At 34.4% G+C, this 20473-nt stretch overlaps 1 protein-coding gene across 1 annotated transcript; it reads left to right on the top strand.

Moving 5' to 3' along the window:
• Nucleotides 1-313: 313 nt before the first annotated feature.
• Nucleotides 314-17176, top strand: LOC117121297 (phosphatidate cytidylyltransferase 1-like; the record flags this gene model as incomplete). Its single annotated transcript, XM_033266434.1, is given in 12 exon segments — nucleotides 314-426; nucleotides 4988-5084; nucleotides 6284-6463; nucleotides 6966-7026; nucleotides 7236-7294; nucleotides 7459-7597; nucleotides 8177-8277; nucleotides 9109-9156; nucleotides 9305-9409; nucleotides 10565-10699; nucleotides 11273-11376; nucleotides 12105-17176. Coding segments are annotated over 12 exon segments (1260 nt in total), but the record flags the coding sequence as incomplete, so codon positions are not given.
• Between the last annotated feature and the right edge of the window lie 3297 nt (nucleotides 17177-20473).

The raw sequence follows: 20473 nt of genomic DNA, 5'->3' as shown, positions 1-20473 counted from the left end.
AGAGCTGCAAAAAGTATGAATTCCGGCGGTGAAACAGGAACTTGTCTTAAACGCCCGACATACATACATTGTCCAAAAATATTCTCAAACTCAGGGTTCGTCTTATACGCGGATTGCCTAATAATATGCAAGAATAAACGGTACCAAATATTTTTGATAGTACTTTATACTTAACACCAGTTTCGAGAAAAAAAATGAATAAACAAAGGATAACTTCCTTATTATCATATGACAGATCATGAGTTGGTTCCCATTGTTTTAGATTTTACACCACAAAATCAAACATTTATGTATGAATTCATTTTGTTTTCAGCCGCCAAGTTCTGGTTGTGTTCCAGAGAATGTTGGATTACCGGTAATAAACGAGCCCCCAATACCGGCACAGAAAGATAACATCCCAACAATTTTGAAAGGACTACCTCAAAGGTAACAGAAAACTGTTTTTGTATGTTCATCATCTTCTTTTATCCTTTGCTATCTTGATGCTCACGCCATTCTTCATTCACGTTTTCACCTACCTACTTACATTCATCACAAAACATATAGTGCTATTTCAAGAGGATCAAATCTCTCAAAGCTACAGTGGCTCAAACAGTAACTCTCTGCTCCCCTATGTGTCTCTTCATGGTAAACCAGTACCAGCTGTAGGGACTAGTATAATGGGGTAAACCCCCTCGTCTTGAAAGATGTACTCGGTTCTTTAAAGTGCACATGAGCAAATTGTCTACACTGGGTCTGTGGTTTAAAGTCCTTATCCAAGAAGACTTGTTCTACCACCAGAAACAGGCAAGCGTGCCTTTAGAACCAGCACTGATTTCATCGGTTGTAGGTTTTGGCAAACCTGCCTTAACTGCTTGCCCATTCCACTCGCCATTCGCAAATCCAACAATTATTTCTATTTTCCCATCTGTAGGTGGGAGCTTACTGTACATTAAGTATTTTCAATCTTTTCTATTTTCAACCCTTATCATTTTATTATGTCAAAAGATACACGATATTTACAAAGCGAAAAGAAAAAAAAGAAAAGAGCTGGAAAATATAGATACTGCCTGCAGAGACAAAAGAACCCTAAATCAATGTACCATATTGTCATACATTTTACAACTCAGATTAATTTTCAATCCTTTTTGTTATTTCTGAAACCTGGTATTCAGTACTGGACCATAGTATATTCTTAATAGTATTTTCTTTGAACCGGTTATACAATCTGCTCATCATTAATTCAAATTTTTTGACCTTATCTCCCATGCATTTCATTATCTTCCTGTTATTAATCCTGCTTGTGTTTTTATGTTTTTTCTTGTTTAAATTCTTCTTTCAGTTTCCAATTTTCATTCCAACTTCCTTAATGTATACTTTTCATGTCCATAATATGTCTCTTCATTTCTTTATTCATCATATCCATTCTAATTTTTTGCCTAATGTTCAACTGCATATTAATGACAAATTTATTCAATTTTTTTCTCTTTATGAGAAAATGCAAGATCCTAGTTGGATTCATTCTTACTTCTGTTTTTACATTCTTAATTTTCTTGTTTTTTTCATCATCTTCTCTTTCCAGTTTAACCCAATGTATAGTTCTATGATAAATCTATCAACATATAATTACTTATTTTAATGTTATAGTACATACAGTATTTACCCAACATTTTCTTAATGTTATTCAACAAAATAAACTTGGCATGCATTTCAAATGACAGATGACTTTGATTAAAGATATAGAGCAATACATGGCTAAAGACACATGCATGCTTTGTCTGATCAGATATGTCTGAAACAAATTAAGTCCTGTCCAGACTATCAAATTTTATTTGACAAAACATGTGGATTTCTGGTATATATCTTCCATAATTTAATAACATGTATTTATAGCACTTTACACAACTCATGGCGCTTTTCCACATAATTACCCCAATCATTGCAACGATGCCCTGGGTAAATTCCATTGTTTGGTGCATGAAATATAGGCCTATCATTTTGCACTCAAACAAACCCCTTGTTAGGTAACTACTGTAGCCCAAGCATTTTGCACGGTGAGTGAGGGTTTTGAGCTCTGACCATAAGGTTGTGAGTCCGAGCAATAACTTTTCATCATTTCTACTTTTAATTTTTACCTCCGTAGTTAATGAGTAAGGTTGTTTATTGTACTTGTAGATATTAAATTCAAATTAATTAGAATAACTAGCTTGTTTATACATAGTTGCACTTGGGCATCAGAGAACATTGTCCATTAAAATGAACATCAATTGGCATCATAGCCAATTAGCATCTTAAAATGGAAGTATTAGTGACAATGAAAACCTAAAATTTTTTTATTCCTTTTATTTTATAATATGTCATTTCAGTATAAATAAGGAACAAATATTTGTCTTTATAAACTTAGTTTTTTTAAATTTAGATTTTTGTCTATGTATTAATATTTATAGTAAGGTAAGATTTTTGTCTGTATTAATATTTAAGGTAACTTACTACCTGTAAATATTTGAATATTAGTTATTAATTTACTTTCTCTCATTCAATTTAAGCTAATATACGGTATACCAATATTATTGCTTAATTCGCTAGAGCTCAATCCTTTAAAAATGCTCTATTTGCAGGGATCGTGTTGTATTTACCTGTAAGGGATCATCTAAAAAATGCCATTTAACATTTATAAACCTTCCTTCTCTATTATACCGTAATACGTCACTAACGGCATGTCACCACCATGTTACACCCCTTCGTTAATGAGCAGCACCGCCAGCAGTCGATATGTCTAAGTTGAAACAGTTCTAATAACAACTGCTTAGCTTTCCAACTTAATTTTTACAATTTCATTCCTATTTTTGCCTTGTAAACTTATAGTATTGAAAGTTAATTCATAGATTATTTTCATGTTTTTTAAAGTAACTTATTCTTGTGCTATGTATGTGAAAGCTTGTGATAATAAAAGCTTAAGTAGTCTCAGAGTGCTACTTTTTGCTTTCCTACTGTTTTATGTATTAGACTAGTACGTACAGCTCATATTGATTCAGAAATTAATATTAAACAGGTTCTGATACTTTATTTTAAAAAACTACTGTGACTACCAGTGGAGGTGCTCAGCCGTAAACAGGGGCGGATCCATTTGGGATTCACACTGCCCGACCCCCTCCACTTGGTTACCCTTAGTTACTCAGTAACGAAGTGGAGTTGTATGGTGCTGTGGTAGTACTCAATAATGAGATCCTACAAATTGGCTTCTCAGCGTTGTACATTAATTACCGGTAGTCAGCCTTTAGCCTGGTGACCTTAAGAATACAAGACATTACTTGGAAATATTTTTAAACAGTAGCTATCATTCATTTTCACAATAATTGGATGTTATTACCTACATGATACTTGTTATTTTGCACTAATGGTACTGTAATATTTAATCATAATCTTTATGATCATCACATTAGTCTATATCTCTATAAGCATATTTTCATCATTAATATCATCAATCAATGAATAATTGTTAATCTCATCATCTTTATCATGATATAATAATAATAATAATAATAATAATAATAATAATAATAATACTAATAGTAGTGGTAATGGTAGTGGCTGTATAAGCCAGCAGCAGCCACAACCGCAGACAAAAATCTCAATTTGTTTGACAACAAAAACAACAAGCAGTAAACAATAACTTATAATAATATTACTATGATGAATTATGATGATAATATTAATAATATACAGTAGAAATGTTCTGATTCCTGTAATGATTTATACAGTCGTCTCAAAGCACTCACAGTGTTATTAACCCTGGTAATTACCCCAATTCATAGTTTGGCAGTCCAGCATGAACTAGCCTTCTCCACTCCTAGAGGAGTATTGTTAGTGAATGCAGCCAGAAACATTCAATGGCACATTCCTATTTTCTCATCCTCATTTAATATTTCATTTTGTTATACACACATGCAGTATGTTTTTTTTTCATGGTGCCATCCGTTTCACAATTACGGTAATATAAAGCAGGATTCCTTTGATAACAGCAAGTATGCCATAAATTGCTGGCATGTAGATATTTGATGCAATCTTTGATCATACATTTAGTTCACTGGATACTCTAGTTTACGGTACCTGGATGTTTGTTTGTCCACATATAGCCTCTTCTCAAACTTGCCGATAATGATGATTTCCATTACAAATATAATTTTTTTTTCTACATAACAATTAGCTACACTTGTCCATATTATAGACTTGCTATTGCTTTACTAACCTTTGGTTAAACAAATCATGGTATTCAATCATATATTCAGAATAATAATTAGCTACACTTAGTCCAGATTTTAGAGTTACTATAGTTGGTCAAACTTATTGTCAAACAAATCAATCTATCTCTTTAATATTCAGCATGATAATTACCTATATACTTTGGTTCTATTATCAAGGATTTCAGTTCAAGAAGATTACCAGTTTCTTTATTAAGGAAATATGAAAAGATTACTCTTCGTTTGAACAAAGCCGAATTGGATTTTAATTTTTTACATAAATATAATTTTATTATTTACTATATTCAATTGATTATCAGCAAGTTTATGAGCATTCAAACAGTATTAATTTTAATCTGTTACTCCAAAGAGGAAATAGATAGTGGTCCAGCTTATGGTTATTTAGACTTGCCACAATTCTCTAATTTATAGATTTTTTCTCCAAGTATTAGTAATATGGAAGGCCATTGGTGCCAAAATAGATATATTTTTAAAACTGTAGTTTTAGTTTAAAGGTCATTGTGCAAATTTAAGAATCAAATGACTTATTTAAATTGTAGGTAACATTTACTGTATTTTATCCATTGGTAATTTTGTTTTAGTTTTTTACTCACATTAATTCAGGTCCGCTTGAAGTTTCAAGGGGATTAGCAGAGGGTATCATATTGACCTTTTTAAAAAGTCTTTCGCTTTCGATGAAACTATGTTGTAATCTTTGCTGTGAGAAGATACAATAATAATTTTATGTATTTTTTTTTCTTTTGCAGATGGCAGAACTGGGTTATTCGTGGGTTTTTTTCTCTGCTCCTTATTCTAGGCTATGTATTGATCATCTGGATGGGGCCAGTAGCTCTCACATGTCTGGTAAGCTTTGTCTGTTAATGTGTTAATGTTAGTCTATGAAAACTGGTTCTATAACCACGGCTGTATGCAAGAGGGGTGCCACCCCAAAATTGGGAAGGGTCCACATTTTTAAGACAGTTGAAAATGTACTTGAATACTGTTATTTTCTATGATAATGATAAAAAAATGAACCTTTACAGTTTTAACCAATAATATTGTATAATGCCAATATTAGGCCATTGAGTTCGCCATAGTAATGAATAATAGTTCATTATCATGAGAAGATAAAGATATTGTTGCTAAAATCTCAATTTTGTGAATAGAAGTTTTAAAAAAATTGTGTTTCAAATACCATCTAAATCAATCATTTCCACATCTGAAATGGCTACAGTTTCAGGGGGAAGGGGGAGATAATTAGCTTATGGTCCAGATTATTAATAGTGTAATAGTGTAGTATAATTTTACGTGACGCTGTATCCATCAAATACGATGCTTATGGCGCTTGATATGTGAGCTAGGAAATTGATCAATTTCTTCCCTCGCCACCAAAGGCCCCTTCTGGTCTATGCTACCCAGTTAACCGGTACCAGCAACTCTTATCGTCGACCACTGTGGCTGTCTGTACTAGTACATCAGGATAACCCCTACTTGTCTCGAATGATGTACAGGGTTCCTTATAGTACACAAAAGCCATTGTATACACTGGGCCTATGGTTTATAAATCTTAACCGAGAAGACTTAATCTACCACCAGAACCATAGGAAAGCTTGCTGTTCGAACCAGCGCCGATATTATGGCTGTAGGTTGCAACGCCATGCTTTCTTCTCGGCCATTCATCATCTGGGATCTAAAACTTAATAGAGTGGTCTCCTGGTACACCGTCCAATCCTCCATAGTGGTACTGTACAGGTACCCTGTAGGCCTAGCCCAAATCTTTAGGTACTTATAAATCCACTATAGGACCACAGACCTATTATTAAGCAATAGTTTACCCCTGTGTACTGGTCCATTCAGCCCCTGTGGTAGATGAGAGTACTGATACAAGTTTACCCTGTACCTGTAGCTCAGACACGAAGAGACCTGAAGAGACCCTTAGGCAAGTAACTGTAAGAGCTAGTCTATACCTCAAGCATTTAGAGGCCTCTTCTGTATAATGCGCTATATAAATCTAACTACTGTACATTATATTACATTCTGTTAATTTTGTTTTTTGTTTGCAGGTGCTACTGATTGAGACTATGTGTTTTCATGAGATAATCAGCATTGGTTACGCTGTGTACCGGTCCAAGGACCTGCCCTGGTTTCGCTCACTCAGTTGGTATTTTCTTCTTTGTGCCAATTACTTCGTGTATGGGCAGAGTTTAAAGGACTACTTTGGCATTGTTTTGCACAGAGACTTTGTAAGTATATGGAGAACTGTATACGGTATGACATTAGGCAGTTTTCGATTGCACGACGACGGTTTGACGTAGAACGTAATGACGTCGCATAAAAGTCACCTGTGCATGTGAGAACATTGAGTTCTTGCGATCGCTTGGATTCTAGGATTCAATTTGGCCAAATCTATCTTATGCACAGAACATAGGACGGTCACGCATGAGTGAATCCGTTCTATCGTCGCGTCATCATACAAATCAGAAGCTCCCAACTGTCAGGCTACAATTACTGCAATGCTCATAATTCGCATTAAATGACGTATTTCATATGAATATTTAATCAATGTGAAAATATAGATACAGTGTTGTTAAGTTATGTTAGAAAGATATATCGGTTGAATAGGCTTGCAAACTGTATGTAAATTATATTCTGTAATTGATGTTTGTAATTGTAAAAAATGTAAAAACAATTAGAAATTTCAAATTTTATATTTAACTTTGTATTTTTTCTTTTGATTTTTAACAGGAAATGCTTCAGTTTCTTATAGATTATTATCGAATCATCTCCTTCATGTTGTATATATTTGGTATGTATTTATTCTGCTTTTTTATCCTCATTTTGTTCCAAGATTTTACTAATATAGTAATCCCTTATTTGCTTATTTTGCACCTTCACCCCCACTTAATCCCTGCCCCTGGACACAGTTATTATCATTATAATTGTATAATTTTTATTATTATTGTAATTACTTAATTTCATGGATTGCCTACTATAAATTCTGTTTTTCTTTTCCAGGTTTTATCTTCTTTGTCCTGTCTCTTGTTAAGAACCATTATCTTGTGCAATTCACTCTCGTAAGTATAAACTATAAATAAATTTTTACAAACTTTGTCATAGTAACATTAACGTTCCCTTAGATGTTACTTAGATTAAAAAAGGAAAAAATAAAGAGGAAAAGGAAAAAAATAAAACTTTTTTTATATAAGTGACGTTAACATAATTTTGTATGATACCATAGTTTGGCTGGACTCACATCGGACTACTTATCGTCGTCTCGCAGTCGAACCTTCTCACACAGACCATCTTCGAAGGTCTCATCTGGTTCATCATCTCAACGTTATCTGTCATCTGCAATGACATCATGGCGTACATGTTTGGTAAATCAGTAGTTTTTTTTCATTTAATTTTCAAAAATAGGCCTACTTGTTTCGGGATAAACCAACGAGTCCAATTTTGCTCCCTGCGAGGTTTATGCAACGGGACACCGTCTGCTAATTGTTGATGGCAGTCTGAACGAGTTGTCAATAAAAATGGTCCGTTGCGCCTACGTCGCTGCATTGCATCCTCTATGGAGTCGTGCCAGCCAACAACCATAGGGCGTGCAGTGATTGCCAAGCTTAAGGCTCTCCACCTGCCAGTATAAATGGGAGCCTGGTATAAAGTAGTTGATTTGGTAAAAAATTTGCTAGTTTTAAGTTAGCTGCCCAAATAGGAGTACTGTATTTCCCCAGGCTGCAGGGGATATTGGACCTTGTGTATGATTGATTCACAGTTTGGAAAAGCAATACAGAATGTAGTAAAAATGAACATCAATAATATGTCTGTTTCATTGCTAACCGATCATCAGAGTATGCGGTATTCCTAAAAACCATTCATGTGTAGCACTATTTGCAACATCCTTAAAACAACATGTTTCATTTCTATATTCTTACGGTACTTTTTTTTCACCATTTAAGGATTCTTTTTTGGTCGCACTTCGTTGATCAAACTTTCACCGAAAAAGACGTGGGAAGGCTTCATTGGTGCTCTCTTCTCAACTCTTGTGTTTGCCTTCTTTGTAAGTACTCATTTTGTAGAGATAATAATGTTGCCATTGCAACAGTTATACTATTATTGTAGGGGTAATGTAGTCAGAGTGCATGGTATTATATCAGTATTTGTATTGATTCAGTGCCCATAGTAATAATGTGAAATGCAAGGAGGAATTTTGTACTATTTTAAAAATTATCCATGTGTGTCTGTTTTGGTGATGGGATACTGTACCTACAAGATTTGTTTATTATAGTGATTGTATTCTGTTTCTGTAATAATTAGTATTGTGTTGTTTTTTTGATATTGTGTTGGTGATTAGTATCAGTGATAGAATGATGTGAGAATAATTACTATTGGTATAATGAGTACAGTAATTAGTACACATTCTATACCACTATTAGTTATATTACTGTGGTAAACTTTTGCTATAGTAATGGGTGATTTGTTGCTGCAGTAATGGTAAACTCTATGATTTTAATACAGCAATAGTTCATTTTATTGATACTGATACTGATACTGATATATTTTATTGTCTATCATTAAAACCAAAATGGATTTGAAACAGAACATGAATAACTACATTAATAATTATACATCAATACAAAAGAATTATACTGTAATTAATTGTAAATAAAAAGTAAACCTACAGGTATGTAAAGCATAATTGTGTTTTAAATTAATAAGCGGAAAGAATTAACAATATATCTACAAATATTAATGATTTATTGTAATTACATCAAAAATGGAAAAGGAAATATGATGCCATATCATATATTGATGCTATATACTTATTTTTTTAAATAACTACCGTAAGTATTAATAGTACTATTAATACATTATTATCACTTTATTTTAGCTGGCAGCCATTCTGGCACCTCATCCATATCTAACTTGCCCTGCTACGGTAAGTACTAATCTTAAATGAATTTGCTATTAAAAACATAAAACTTTGTATAAAAGAGGCTACACTGTTGTATAAAACAGCTAACATGAATATTCATGAATGAATACATTTAAGGTCATGCATAAAATGTTGAATTTTCTGTTAACAGTTTAATGCAGAGAGCCACAGCTTTGTGATGAAGTGTACACCCAGCTCAACTTTTGTCCTTAAGGAGTATCACTTGCCAACAATACTCAAGGATGCCTTTGCTATTGTAAGTAATTTTAATTCATTTATTCTTATTAGTTATGAAAGTCACTGAAGTCGAAGTCAGATAGATTGTTTGCCTTTATGTTATTATGTGATCTAGTTCTCGAGACAGTAATGTAGAGCCCTGCTACACCATGGTTGGTGGACAGTCAGCGAAGAAATCATCCACGCTTTGTGTAAGCACTTGTCCAACATGACTTCATTAGCTCACTTGTTGAATTGGATTCGATTTATTCGTTGTAAACACCAAGGATAGCCCACAAAAGAAATACAAGTTACAATAGCACACCGTCTTTCGGATGAGATGTTTAAGCCATTGGTCCTGTGTGCATTATGGTCCATGTGCACATTAAAGAACACAGTACACTCTTCGGAAAAGAGTAGGGAATTTTCTCCCGGTGTACTGCCCAATCACCACTAGAAGGACCCCACTGGAAATAAGTCTTCTTTCTAACTGGTTTAGTTCTGTGGTGATTTGTCAGGCCTGTGAGTGTGGCTAGGACGTAAAAGTTGTATCTGTAAGCCAATCAGAATTCAGTTATTCAAAGTGGTGGCACTTTAATAATGATTGACGTAATTAAATAATGCACATGCTCATAGATATTCATTAAAATGTCTGGATACTAGCATTTTGATAGATTTATTTATAAGTCTAGAAGAAGACTTATTTCCAGTGGGGTCCTTCTAGTGGTGATTGGGCAGTACACCGGGAGAAAATCCCCTACTCTTTTCCGAAGAGTATACTGTGTTCTTTAACGTGCACACCGACCATAATGCACACAGGACCAATGGCTTAAATGTCTCATCCGAAAGACGGTGCGCTATTGTAACTTGTATTTCAGCCCTCTAGCTGAAACACAAGGAGAGGCGTGATGGCAATTGAACCGTGGACCTAAAAATCTTCACGGTTCAGCACACACACAGTGGCTACCACCAGATTAGCCGACTGAGCTAACCATCTCTCGTTAATAATGTACCTTTCCGTTAAGCCACGCCCCTTGGATATTGTTGCTAAGATCCCACAAAAACATACGCAAACACATGCTTTTGTTGGAAAATGGAGTGTGCTCCCATCATTAGTTGCCATTGGTATTCTTTACACTGAAATTGTCAATGTTCAATGTAGAATGACATCAGTTTTATATTTTCGTTTTTGTAGCTTGGATTCAAGTTGAGTACGGTAACTTTGTATCCAGCCCAGCTTCATGCCGTTGTGATCGCAGCTTTTGCGTCATTGGTGGGTCCATTCGGTGGATTCTTTGCAAGTGGATTTAAGAGAGCTTTCAAAATAAAGGTAAGCTATTCCAACCTGACAAAGCTAGCGAAAGCTTTGTCAGTAGAAGGTGCTATTGGTTTTATTTTATTTGTACTCTAACTTTCAGTGTTAAGCTATGCTGTGTAGAGCAACTGGAATCTTCCTTTTCTTAAAATAATTTTTTTTCCATACAGTTGAACTTGCCTATTGTCGAATCCAAAATGCCATTGAAAAATTGTTCGACTTAGATGAAATTTGACTTACGGATTGTTAAATAATGGAAAACACAACAATTTGGCATTTAAAATAAGTTAGACTTAGAAATTATTCGAGCGGGAAACACAGCGGGAAACGGTTTGGTTTCCCAACCTCTACGTCGGTATACCAGGAGTATAAGTGGGTACCTGGTAGGGTTAAACGCCAAAATGCGCTGATGTAGCTACTGCAACGTTATGGAATAATCCCCCAGGGAGGTTGAGTTTGTGTTCCATAGGCATTTAATCCAATGACTGGGGTAATGATAATGTGAAGTGCATAAGGGGCTTAACAATATGTACTATATAATTCTACCATTATTTATGGTGGTTGTATTTTGAATGTTTATTCCTGTAGGATTTTGGTGATGTTATTCCTGGACACGGAGGAATCATGGACCGATTTGATTGTCAATTTATCATGGCATCATTCCTGTATGTGTACATCTTCACCTTCCTCAAGTAAGTTAATAATTTACTTCAGTTTTCATCACAGATTATACTGCTTTTATCATACCTCCTAGAAAATAGTCTAGTCCAAAAGAAAGTGATTATCAATTCATAATGACATGGCTCTACATCTAACAAATGCATTAATTGTTCAGCATTATGAATGCAAAATAGTCAAATTATTCATTAAGATACAGATAAATAAAAAAGAGCTGGTAGCACTTTTTGACTAATAGTATGTAATAATTTACCCCCAATCGCTGGAACGGATTCAGTTTTTTTCAAAGTGGGGGCACAACATTTTTTTAGATAAGTAACTAGTGATTATTTAAATACATAACATTGACATACATGTGCCCCACCCCTGTGCCCCCATGCATCCTACTGGATCCGCCCCTGAATCGATAGGGCTTCATTACATCTCATGAAGCCCCATCCTTTGGGGCAGAAGTTTGTGAATTAAGATAGTTCAAAAAGTGCTACCAACTCAATTTTTTTACCCTTCTAAAAAGTAGTCTAGTCCATTTTCACTGTTTCTTGGTATTTCATTGTATAACAATAGGCAAGCGTGCCGTTCGAACAAGCCTCAATATTATGGCTGTACGTTATGACATCCCTGCCTTAACCATTCGGCCATCCACCTAACAACCTAACAGAAAACCCTACCACAAAAGTGGACCTGTCCAAAATAACAGGTTTTCTATTGCTTTTTAACACAATTTCTAATTTTATTTCACCAGAACTGCCAACCCTCAAAAACTGATTCAACAGCTATTCCAGCTTCCTGTGGACGACCAGATGACCGTCTATAACAGCTTGCAGGAACACCTGATGAAGAGTGGTGCTCTTACACCATAGGGGGCGACATAACCAGCAAAGTCTGACACCATCTTGACAATTTCTCAACATAGTGTTTTCCTAGGAAGGTTAGCTGGAAGAGTAGACTCGATAAGGAACTTGAGCCTTGTTGCTATGTGTATCCTATTATTGGATATCATGTTTGATTTTTCTGAAGCTGTGGATGTATTGATATTTTTTTTATTCTTGCTTCTACCAAATCAAAGTGCAATTAAGGGTTTTGTTTCTCTTCACTTTAACAGCATAACCTGTATGTAAGTCTTGTCACATGTCATCCATTTCCCAGGGTGTCTACATATATTTTTGAATATTGCTACTTATATTGTATAAAGCACAGGTCATGATATTGGTTTACAATGCTTTGATCACATGGCCATTCCACACTGTGTATCAGTCTTGGCATTTTTAAGTATCATAGTGTAAATTCTATCTTAACAAATGTAATTAGAATTTAAAAATACTAACAGATCACTGAAGTATATGTTTAAATGAGGCTGATGTTTCTAACTGCTTTAGTTCTATGGTGATTTGTCAGGCCTGTGAGTGTGGCTATGGCGTAAAGTTGTATCTGTAAGCCAATCAGAAGTCAGTTATTCAGAGGGGTGGAACTTTAATTATGATTGAAATAATTAAATAATGCACATGCTCATAGATATTCATTAAAATGTCAAGAATACAGTGTCTTTTTTAGATGAAGTGCACTGCAGTCAATAATAAATAGGAAGTATAATTTATAAATCGTGTGATAGCTATGAAATATTTAAATTGGTAAATTAGTAACACCCTCTCCAACCACCCATTAAGCCAGCCACACACAAGCCAATTCATCTAACAGCCTTAATCCACATTTACACTAGACACGATAATGACACGACAACAACATATCATCGCGTAGTTTATATTCTTCAACACTGAGCGCATTTTTATCGTGTTGTTGTCGTGTCATTGTCGTGTCTATTGTAAATGTAGCTCAAACCTGCTCAACTAATTCAGTTTGTGTGCACATATATTTCTGAAGCTAAATTCACACAGGTTAACTCTGCACAAAGATACCTTTCTCAGCTGTTTGCACTTAAAAATCAGTGTGTATTAAGTTCACACAAGCAAGATTTTGCTGAACTGTTGTATGTAATGTTAGCCTATGTTAGCTACACCCAGATATTAAGTTGATTTATGTTTGGTGTATATTAATGGCACGTGAGCAGATTTTGCTGAGCTGTTAGTTTGTAAAGTGTGTTTTAATTGCTAACATGGATTCAGTTGAGCTGTTTACCCATAGTGTATTAACGGCACATGAGCAGATTTTGCTGAGCTGTTAGTTTGTAAAGTGTATATTAATTGCACATATGGATTCAATTGCTGTTTGCACGTAAAGGGGGGAAGATAAGCCATGACTCGCAGCTTCATTGTGCTGGTGTTGGGTGTTGTCCGTGACTACTAGTAGTGTACACTGGACCTCTATTTTAAGTCCTTATCCGAAATGATTTGCTTCTAGAAACCAAATCATGGGTCTGGAGCAACTTAAACCAGCACCGTTGTTAAATGCTCTAGTTAGTGGCGCCCCGCCTTACCGCTCGGCCAATCGATTTGAATGTGTGGTGTGTATTAATTATTGCACGTGAGCGGATTCTGTTTATCTGTTTGCGTGTAAAGTTGGGTGTGTTAACGGCGCATAAGCAGATTGTCCTCAGCTGTTTGCGTGTAAAGTTGCGTGTGTTAACGGCACATAAGCAGATTGTCCTCAGCTGTTTGCGTGTAAAGTTGGGTGTGTTAACAGCACATTAGCAGATTGTCCTCAGCTTTTTGCGTGTAAAGTTGGGTGTGTTCAACGGCACATAAGCAGATTATCCTCAGCTGTTTGCGTGTAAAGTTGGGTATGTATTAACTATACACAACCAGATTCTACTCAACTGTTTATTGTTTATGTTGGTCCTGATATGAAGTCGCTAATATGTGACAGCCTTTAGAATTGTATAAAAATAATATTTTGTGAAAATCAGATTGTCTCAGAATTTGAACCTTGCAATTACCACTTAATTGTTCTTGCGGTCACATTTTATATGATATAGGTAGTTTTCATTGGTCAAATTATATCCAATCAGGAAACTGCATTTTGATATTAAGTAGGAGGCAAGGAAAGGATTCATTGGTCAGGATACTAGCATTTTGACAGATTTATTTACCAACAATTTCAGAGTGAGAATTATGAAGTCCAAGAAATAATGTGCAATGCTTTGTCACAAGATTTAACATGTACCATGGTTTCTCTTGTATAAGCCCACCCCCGAACACAAACTTGGGCTGATTTTGTGGCGTGGGCTTATACCCAGGGATCCCCTTTTCAATCAAATGTCAAATTTTCAGCACTGCCTTCCTAAATCACAGCCAATACTTGATTTTTTTTTAACCAAGGAACTATCTCAAAGCCCAGATTTCAACCCTACATTTATATTTTCAGTTTAGTAATTGCCATTATGTATGAAAGTATAAATTTCTATCTTTTAACCACAATGAACCAGAAATTGGTTCTGTATTTGGAATTATGGTTATATAAAATTTGCTATCAGGTTTATGTCTGAACTAATGCATACTTGCAAGTACTGCATAGTACTAATGTATTTTAATTGTATAAATTGTATATGTTAAAGTTATTCACTGATGTAATGTTGTAGATGAATCCATATATTCCTTAACATTACCAAGGCATTATTGTCCTGGTCAGTAATGGTCTGTGGCTGATGATATTTGAGGGTCGGTGATGATCAGCAGTGGTCTAAGTCCAGTGGCAGCCCAGGGCAATTCATTTGCAAAGGCTCGACTAATTTGGATCCATTGTCTGAACAATATGAAAGGGGGAAAACACCTGATGCGATAAAATTATTGTATTGTCATTATGATTTTTGTTATCAATGGAAGGCTTTATTTAATGTGGAAAAATTTGTAAATTGTCACATACTATTTTCTTACTATCCTGACTACACAACTAAGAATGAGCAATTTATGAGGAATGATGTTTTGCCCTACTTGACATGTTATCGTACTGAATGCTCAGTACGTTCCCAAATACTTAACGAAAAAAAAATCTTGCAAGTGATTTGAATAGGAATTGAACTCAGACCTACAAACTATCCTGGCGTCTTAACCACTAGACCACTGGGCTTGTGCTCATGGCTAGTGTTGAATCTGATCCCCAAGTAGCAGTGGGTACTGCTATTCTGATCATGGCGTACCAAGTAGGGCAAAACATTATTCCTATTAAAATCTCCTCACACAAACACCATCAGAATATTCAATTGTATTATTTTCAAAAGTGTACATTTGCCTCATCATTATCCAACATACTTGCCGATTACAGATTGTCAAATAAACTAAATCTCCAGGGGCGGATCCAGGGGGGGATATCCCCCCCCCCCACCGTTTTGCCACTAAATTTTAAAAAATTCAATGCAAATCAATGTCGTGCTAATCACTTATCTGTTCTCAAACTGTTATGTCTCCCTCTCCCGTTTGAAAAAAATATTCTGGATCCACCCCAGATCTCTAGGGATTATGGGATTGGACTTTTTAATTTCTTTATATCTAAAGTAGTCAGCAAACATCCTGATATTTGTAGAATTTGAACCCTTTGGTTTGACAGTGAGCATCTTACTCTGATGATATTACACTTTCCAAGACAAACAGTTTTGGTTTTATTTGACTAATGAATATTAAGTCAAATAAAAAGTAATTTACATAATCCCAACAACTGTGCGTGTTATTAGATGGAGGATGGCTGGTAGCACCACTACCAGTAAAACTAAAATATCGTTATATGTTTTACTCAACACAATCATTGTAATAATGGAAATGTGAACAGGAGTTCCTCATTAGCAAAACGCTCATTTATGTATCGCAATAAATAGTGTGTAATTAAACATAGGAAGAATCTGTATCTTAAGTCTTACTCAAAATCCACCATATTTTCAATCTCATGAATATTCATTAAATGAATGCATAATTCGTAAATTGTAAGCTAATGAATATTAATGTGTTAGTCAATGTATAGCGTGTAGTTCATAAAATTCATTGAACATTTATTTAATGAATATTCATCAGTACATAATTCATAAATTGTCAGCTAATGAATATTCATTAGTCAATGTATAGCATGTTCATAAAATACATTGAACATTCCCTAAATGAATATTCATCAAATGAATGCATATTCATAATTTTTACAATTATTTCTTAAATTATAATGAATATACATTTTGCTAAAAAAGCAAAAGAATACGGTACATTTGTAAAATTTTCCAATTAAAACAAATTTTTTTTTTCTGCACTAATAATTATTCATTAGACAGTAATACAATTGTTCAATGAAATGTTAACTTTTATGTAAATAAAAATTAATCAATTCTTTTTGTAATATGATTATTAGCAATGCATTAAATACTGTATTATTCCAATACATTTTTGTATATAAAGCATACTTTAAAAGTAATATCTCCTTACTTGAAAGCACATTTTTAAAGAATGTAGTTAATACATAACTGTTAATAATTTGGAACAAAATCGTGATCTTCAAGATGTTATTTTGATGACACAAAGAAAAATAAGGAGTGACCAATTAATAAGGATATCAAAAATTAGAATATTTTTACATTTTCCAAGACTGTTCATTAATAGCATTTTCCCACATGATTTATTTATTTAAAGACGAATAAGATGTAAATTTCATTGTAGTTTTTAAGTGAATTAAAATATATTCAGTCTCTGCATCATACTTTAAAACAAACATGACGATATCATGTTTTCCGATGAAATTACAGTAATAGGATTTATAAGTAATAGGATTTATAAGTAATTTTGTTGTAGCCATAGATAATTGTTTCTCATGTCTGTTGTGTTCTACTGCAGCATAAATTTTATTAGTTTGTATTTTGGAAGATACAATAAAGATAGACATCCACAATGTACTGTAATTGTTTTATTTTGTAATCTGTATAAATATTATTCAAGAGTATAAATGAAGTGTGATCAATATAATAACTGCATCTCGGATGGAGGACTGCATCATTCAGCACTAATATTATGATAGTATACAAAAAAATGGTACTATCGCCCTCTATAGTTTTGCATTTTTGCAACTTTTGTTTGTTTTTCAAAAGTCAAAGATAATAAAGCAAATGTAAACAGAAAGGTAATTTTTATACATTCTTTCCATATCAGTGTTTTTACAGTAGGGAGAAGAGGGTAGGGGACAAGCCCTTACACGTCAGACAGTCCACGTCTCTCTTGGCCAATATTACCACCAATCATTGAAGTTGAGGGGTATTCACATTTTTTATTGCAATAACTAGCCTATGCAATAATACTTATTATGCAATTCAAATATGGAAATCTTTTTTTTTTTCAATTTTTAGCTCGTGACCGACATTATACATAGTTTATATAGAACTATGCTTGTTTCCATGTGTGTATTTCTATGCCCGTTGAAAAAATGAAAGACGTTTTAGATCATCAGCTGGAACATGTGGCCATAGAGGAAATAATATTTTCGGTTCAAATATATGCTACTTTCGCGTAAATCAAATTAATGTTTTTTAAAAGCATTTTATATAATTAAATATGGGGCAGAAACCTCAGTTGCTGATACATTGTGTAGAGGAATAGTTCGGTGGTTAAGATGCTTGCCTTCCAACCCAGGAAGGTAGGGGTTTAATTCATGTCAGTGTCAGTTTTGCAGGATTATCTCACGACCAAAGCGACTCCACTCCCTAGGCCTAAAGCCACAATGAGATATGGTATAGCCTGTATAAAGCATCGTGTGTTTGTAATTGAATTGTGAAAGGGATTCTCACTAGTCGGACAGTGATATATTCGCTATATTGGCAATCATCGGCGCACGTGGGTGTGCGCTTAAATAAATAAAAATAAATAACATAGTTAAGTGATACAGAGGTAGAGCGGTGGTGCACGACCAGTTAGGGGATGGCTGATAAGACAAAATTAAGATCCAAGCGTACCGTGATTATCAAAAATATATAAATTAGGCCTGTTTTCGAACTAGCATGTGTGTATCCAAGGGGCGGTCGGAAAGGTCGTACGACCACCCCCCCCCCCCACCAAAAAAAATTCAAACGTCCACATTTTTTCCAGACATTTTTTTTCTAGGGCTTTTTGACAATGACATAAATGAATAGGCATTGATGAGGTACCAGCAATGAGTCCAAAGACCTTGCCAATTGCGTGACGTACGGTAATCTATCTCAATTCCAGCCATTCTGAAACTGAGCCTGCCATTCGCTTCAAGCAAATTGTATTGACATTTTAATCACACCTTGCTGTTATTTCATTGTGAAAAGGTCCAAAAAATTATGATCACGACCCACCCAGAAAAAATCCTGGATACACCCCGGGCCCTGACAAGTTAGTTCGAGCTGAAATTGCGTCGTGGACTACAATTGACTCATGCACACCTTTCTAAAATCGATACCGTAAAACCTCGATAGAAACAGACAGATTAGGATGAATCTCTTGATGAAGCCTCTCGAATTGAAGCCCCCTCTTTAGTTTGCAAACCTAGCCTTCAAAAGAAAAGATGTCCATCTCGAAAAGAAGCCCATTGGCTCTTATCAAGATAGCACGGCCTTTTTTTCTACATACACTGTACATGAATTTCAAAGAACCAAAATAAGTTAAAAACACGCTTGGTCCAGTAGTTATAATAGATGGTTTAATGCCGGTGGCATGAGGGCCAGTTCCGAAATTGTTTCTATCATTTTTTTTTTCGTTGTAAAATTATTCCTTTGTTCAAATTTTATGTTACTACTTCAAATGAGCAAACAAAAATTAATTTTATGAATTTTTGTTTGTTATTTTTGGGACAACACATCTTTCATAATGGTTTGAAGTTCTTCATCTTGTAGTCAAGTGTCTTCATTTAGGTTATCGATGAATGTACGGATGTATGTTTTTCTATTCCCCCTATTCCCATGTTTTGAAGTGTATACAGTTAATGGGTTTAATAAAACAATAATTCATGACGACGACGACGTGGATGTTATGTGTGTTTTGGTAATTCTTATGTGTTTATTATGAAGGACGTTTTATGTACACGTTTGCCGGTGCATACGTTTGAATACAATAACGATTATGAATATATTATAACAATGATGATGTTTATGATATTGATAACTATATTGGTAATAGCATGAAGGAAAGAAAGCATGTATAGGCCTAATAGTGAGTGAGTGAGTGAGTGAGTGATGATGATGATGATGATGATGATGATGTCATGATGATGATGATGATGATGAGGACAGTGGTGATAATAATGATGATTATAATGGTAGTGGTAATAATAATAATGATATTAACACTATAATTATATACAAAATAATATTCACGTAATTGAATTGAAGAGTTAGGTCTTAAGTAGTAAACAATAACTAGGCCTGTATAAATCGATAATGAGTTACCATAATATATTATGATGGTGTAATTAAGAATAGAAATCGATATCATCATTGAAAATGTATACATAAGGCAACATAAAATTAATAATTGCTAGTTTGACGTCCTCGTCCTCATCATTTTGGAGCCTCATGAAAAATTTACTATTTGCTATCAAAAAAAAAACAAAAAAAAAAACACATTTTTCATGGAAAAATAAAAATAATTACGATCTGAAAGATTGTTGTCAATTTATAAGAAGATGTGGAAGCACAATGGCAGAATGCATTACAAAGATTAATAAAAGTATGATAGCAAATAGTAAATACCCTCACCAAAAATAATTTAATTCAGGAAGTGAAATAACAAATAATAAAACTGTAGGCCTATTCAATAATTATGTTGAGGCTAACTTGAGACTGCTCTGTGAACCGTCACTTCAGTTAAATGTGGCCTACGCGCAAATATTCTCAGAAGACGATTCTATGAGCGCATAGATCAAGTTAAATGCAGTTTATTTAGAATAAGCTATTTGTACTAATATGTACTGCGTTAATCTACGGTCCAGCTACAAACACAAACGTATGATTCTTTAAGAGTTTGCTGTAATAACGCAATGAGGATATCCTCAAGGCCGTGCTAATAGTGCCAAAGAAATGTTCGTCTCTTGAGGTGTCCCACCATTTTATGTAAAGGCCTAATTATATGGATTTATGTGCCTACTTTATTTATCAGAAAACAGTCTGATAAAGGGCACTGTTAATTATCTTATTGGAAATTCAATGATGTGATAAAAATGGAATTATTTATTACA

The sequence above is a fragment of the Anneissia japonica genome, unplaced genomic scaffold (genome assembly GCF_011630105.1).
Source record: "Anneissia japonica isolate Jap-2015-1 unplaced genomic scaffold, ASM1163010v1 scaffold131_len961581_cov171, whole genome shotgun sequence".
Classification (NCBI taxonomy): Eukaryota; Metazoa; Echinodermata; class Crinoidea; order Comatulida; family Comatulidae; genus Anneissia; species Anneissia japonica.
Note: the sequence above shows the minus strand (reverse complement) of the source record. Positions and strands in the feature narration are given on the sequence as shown.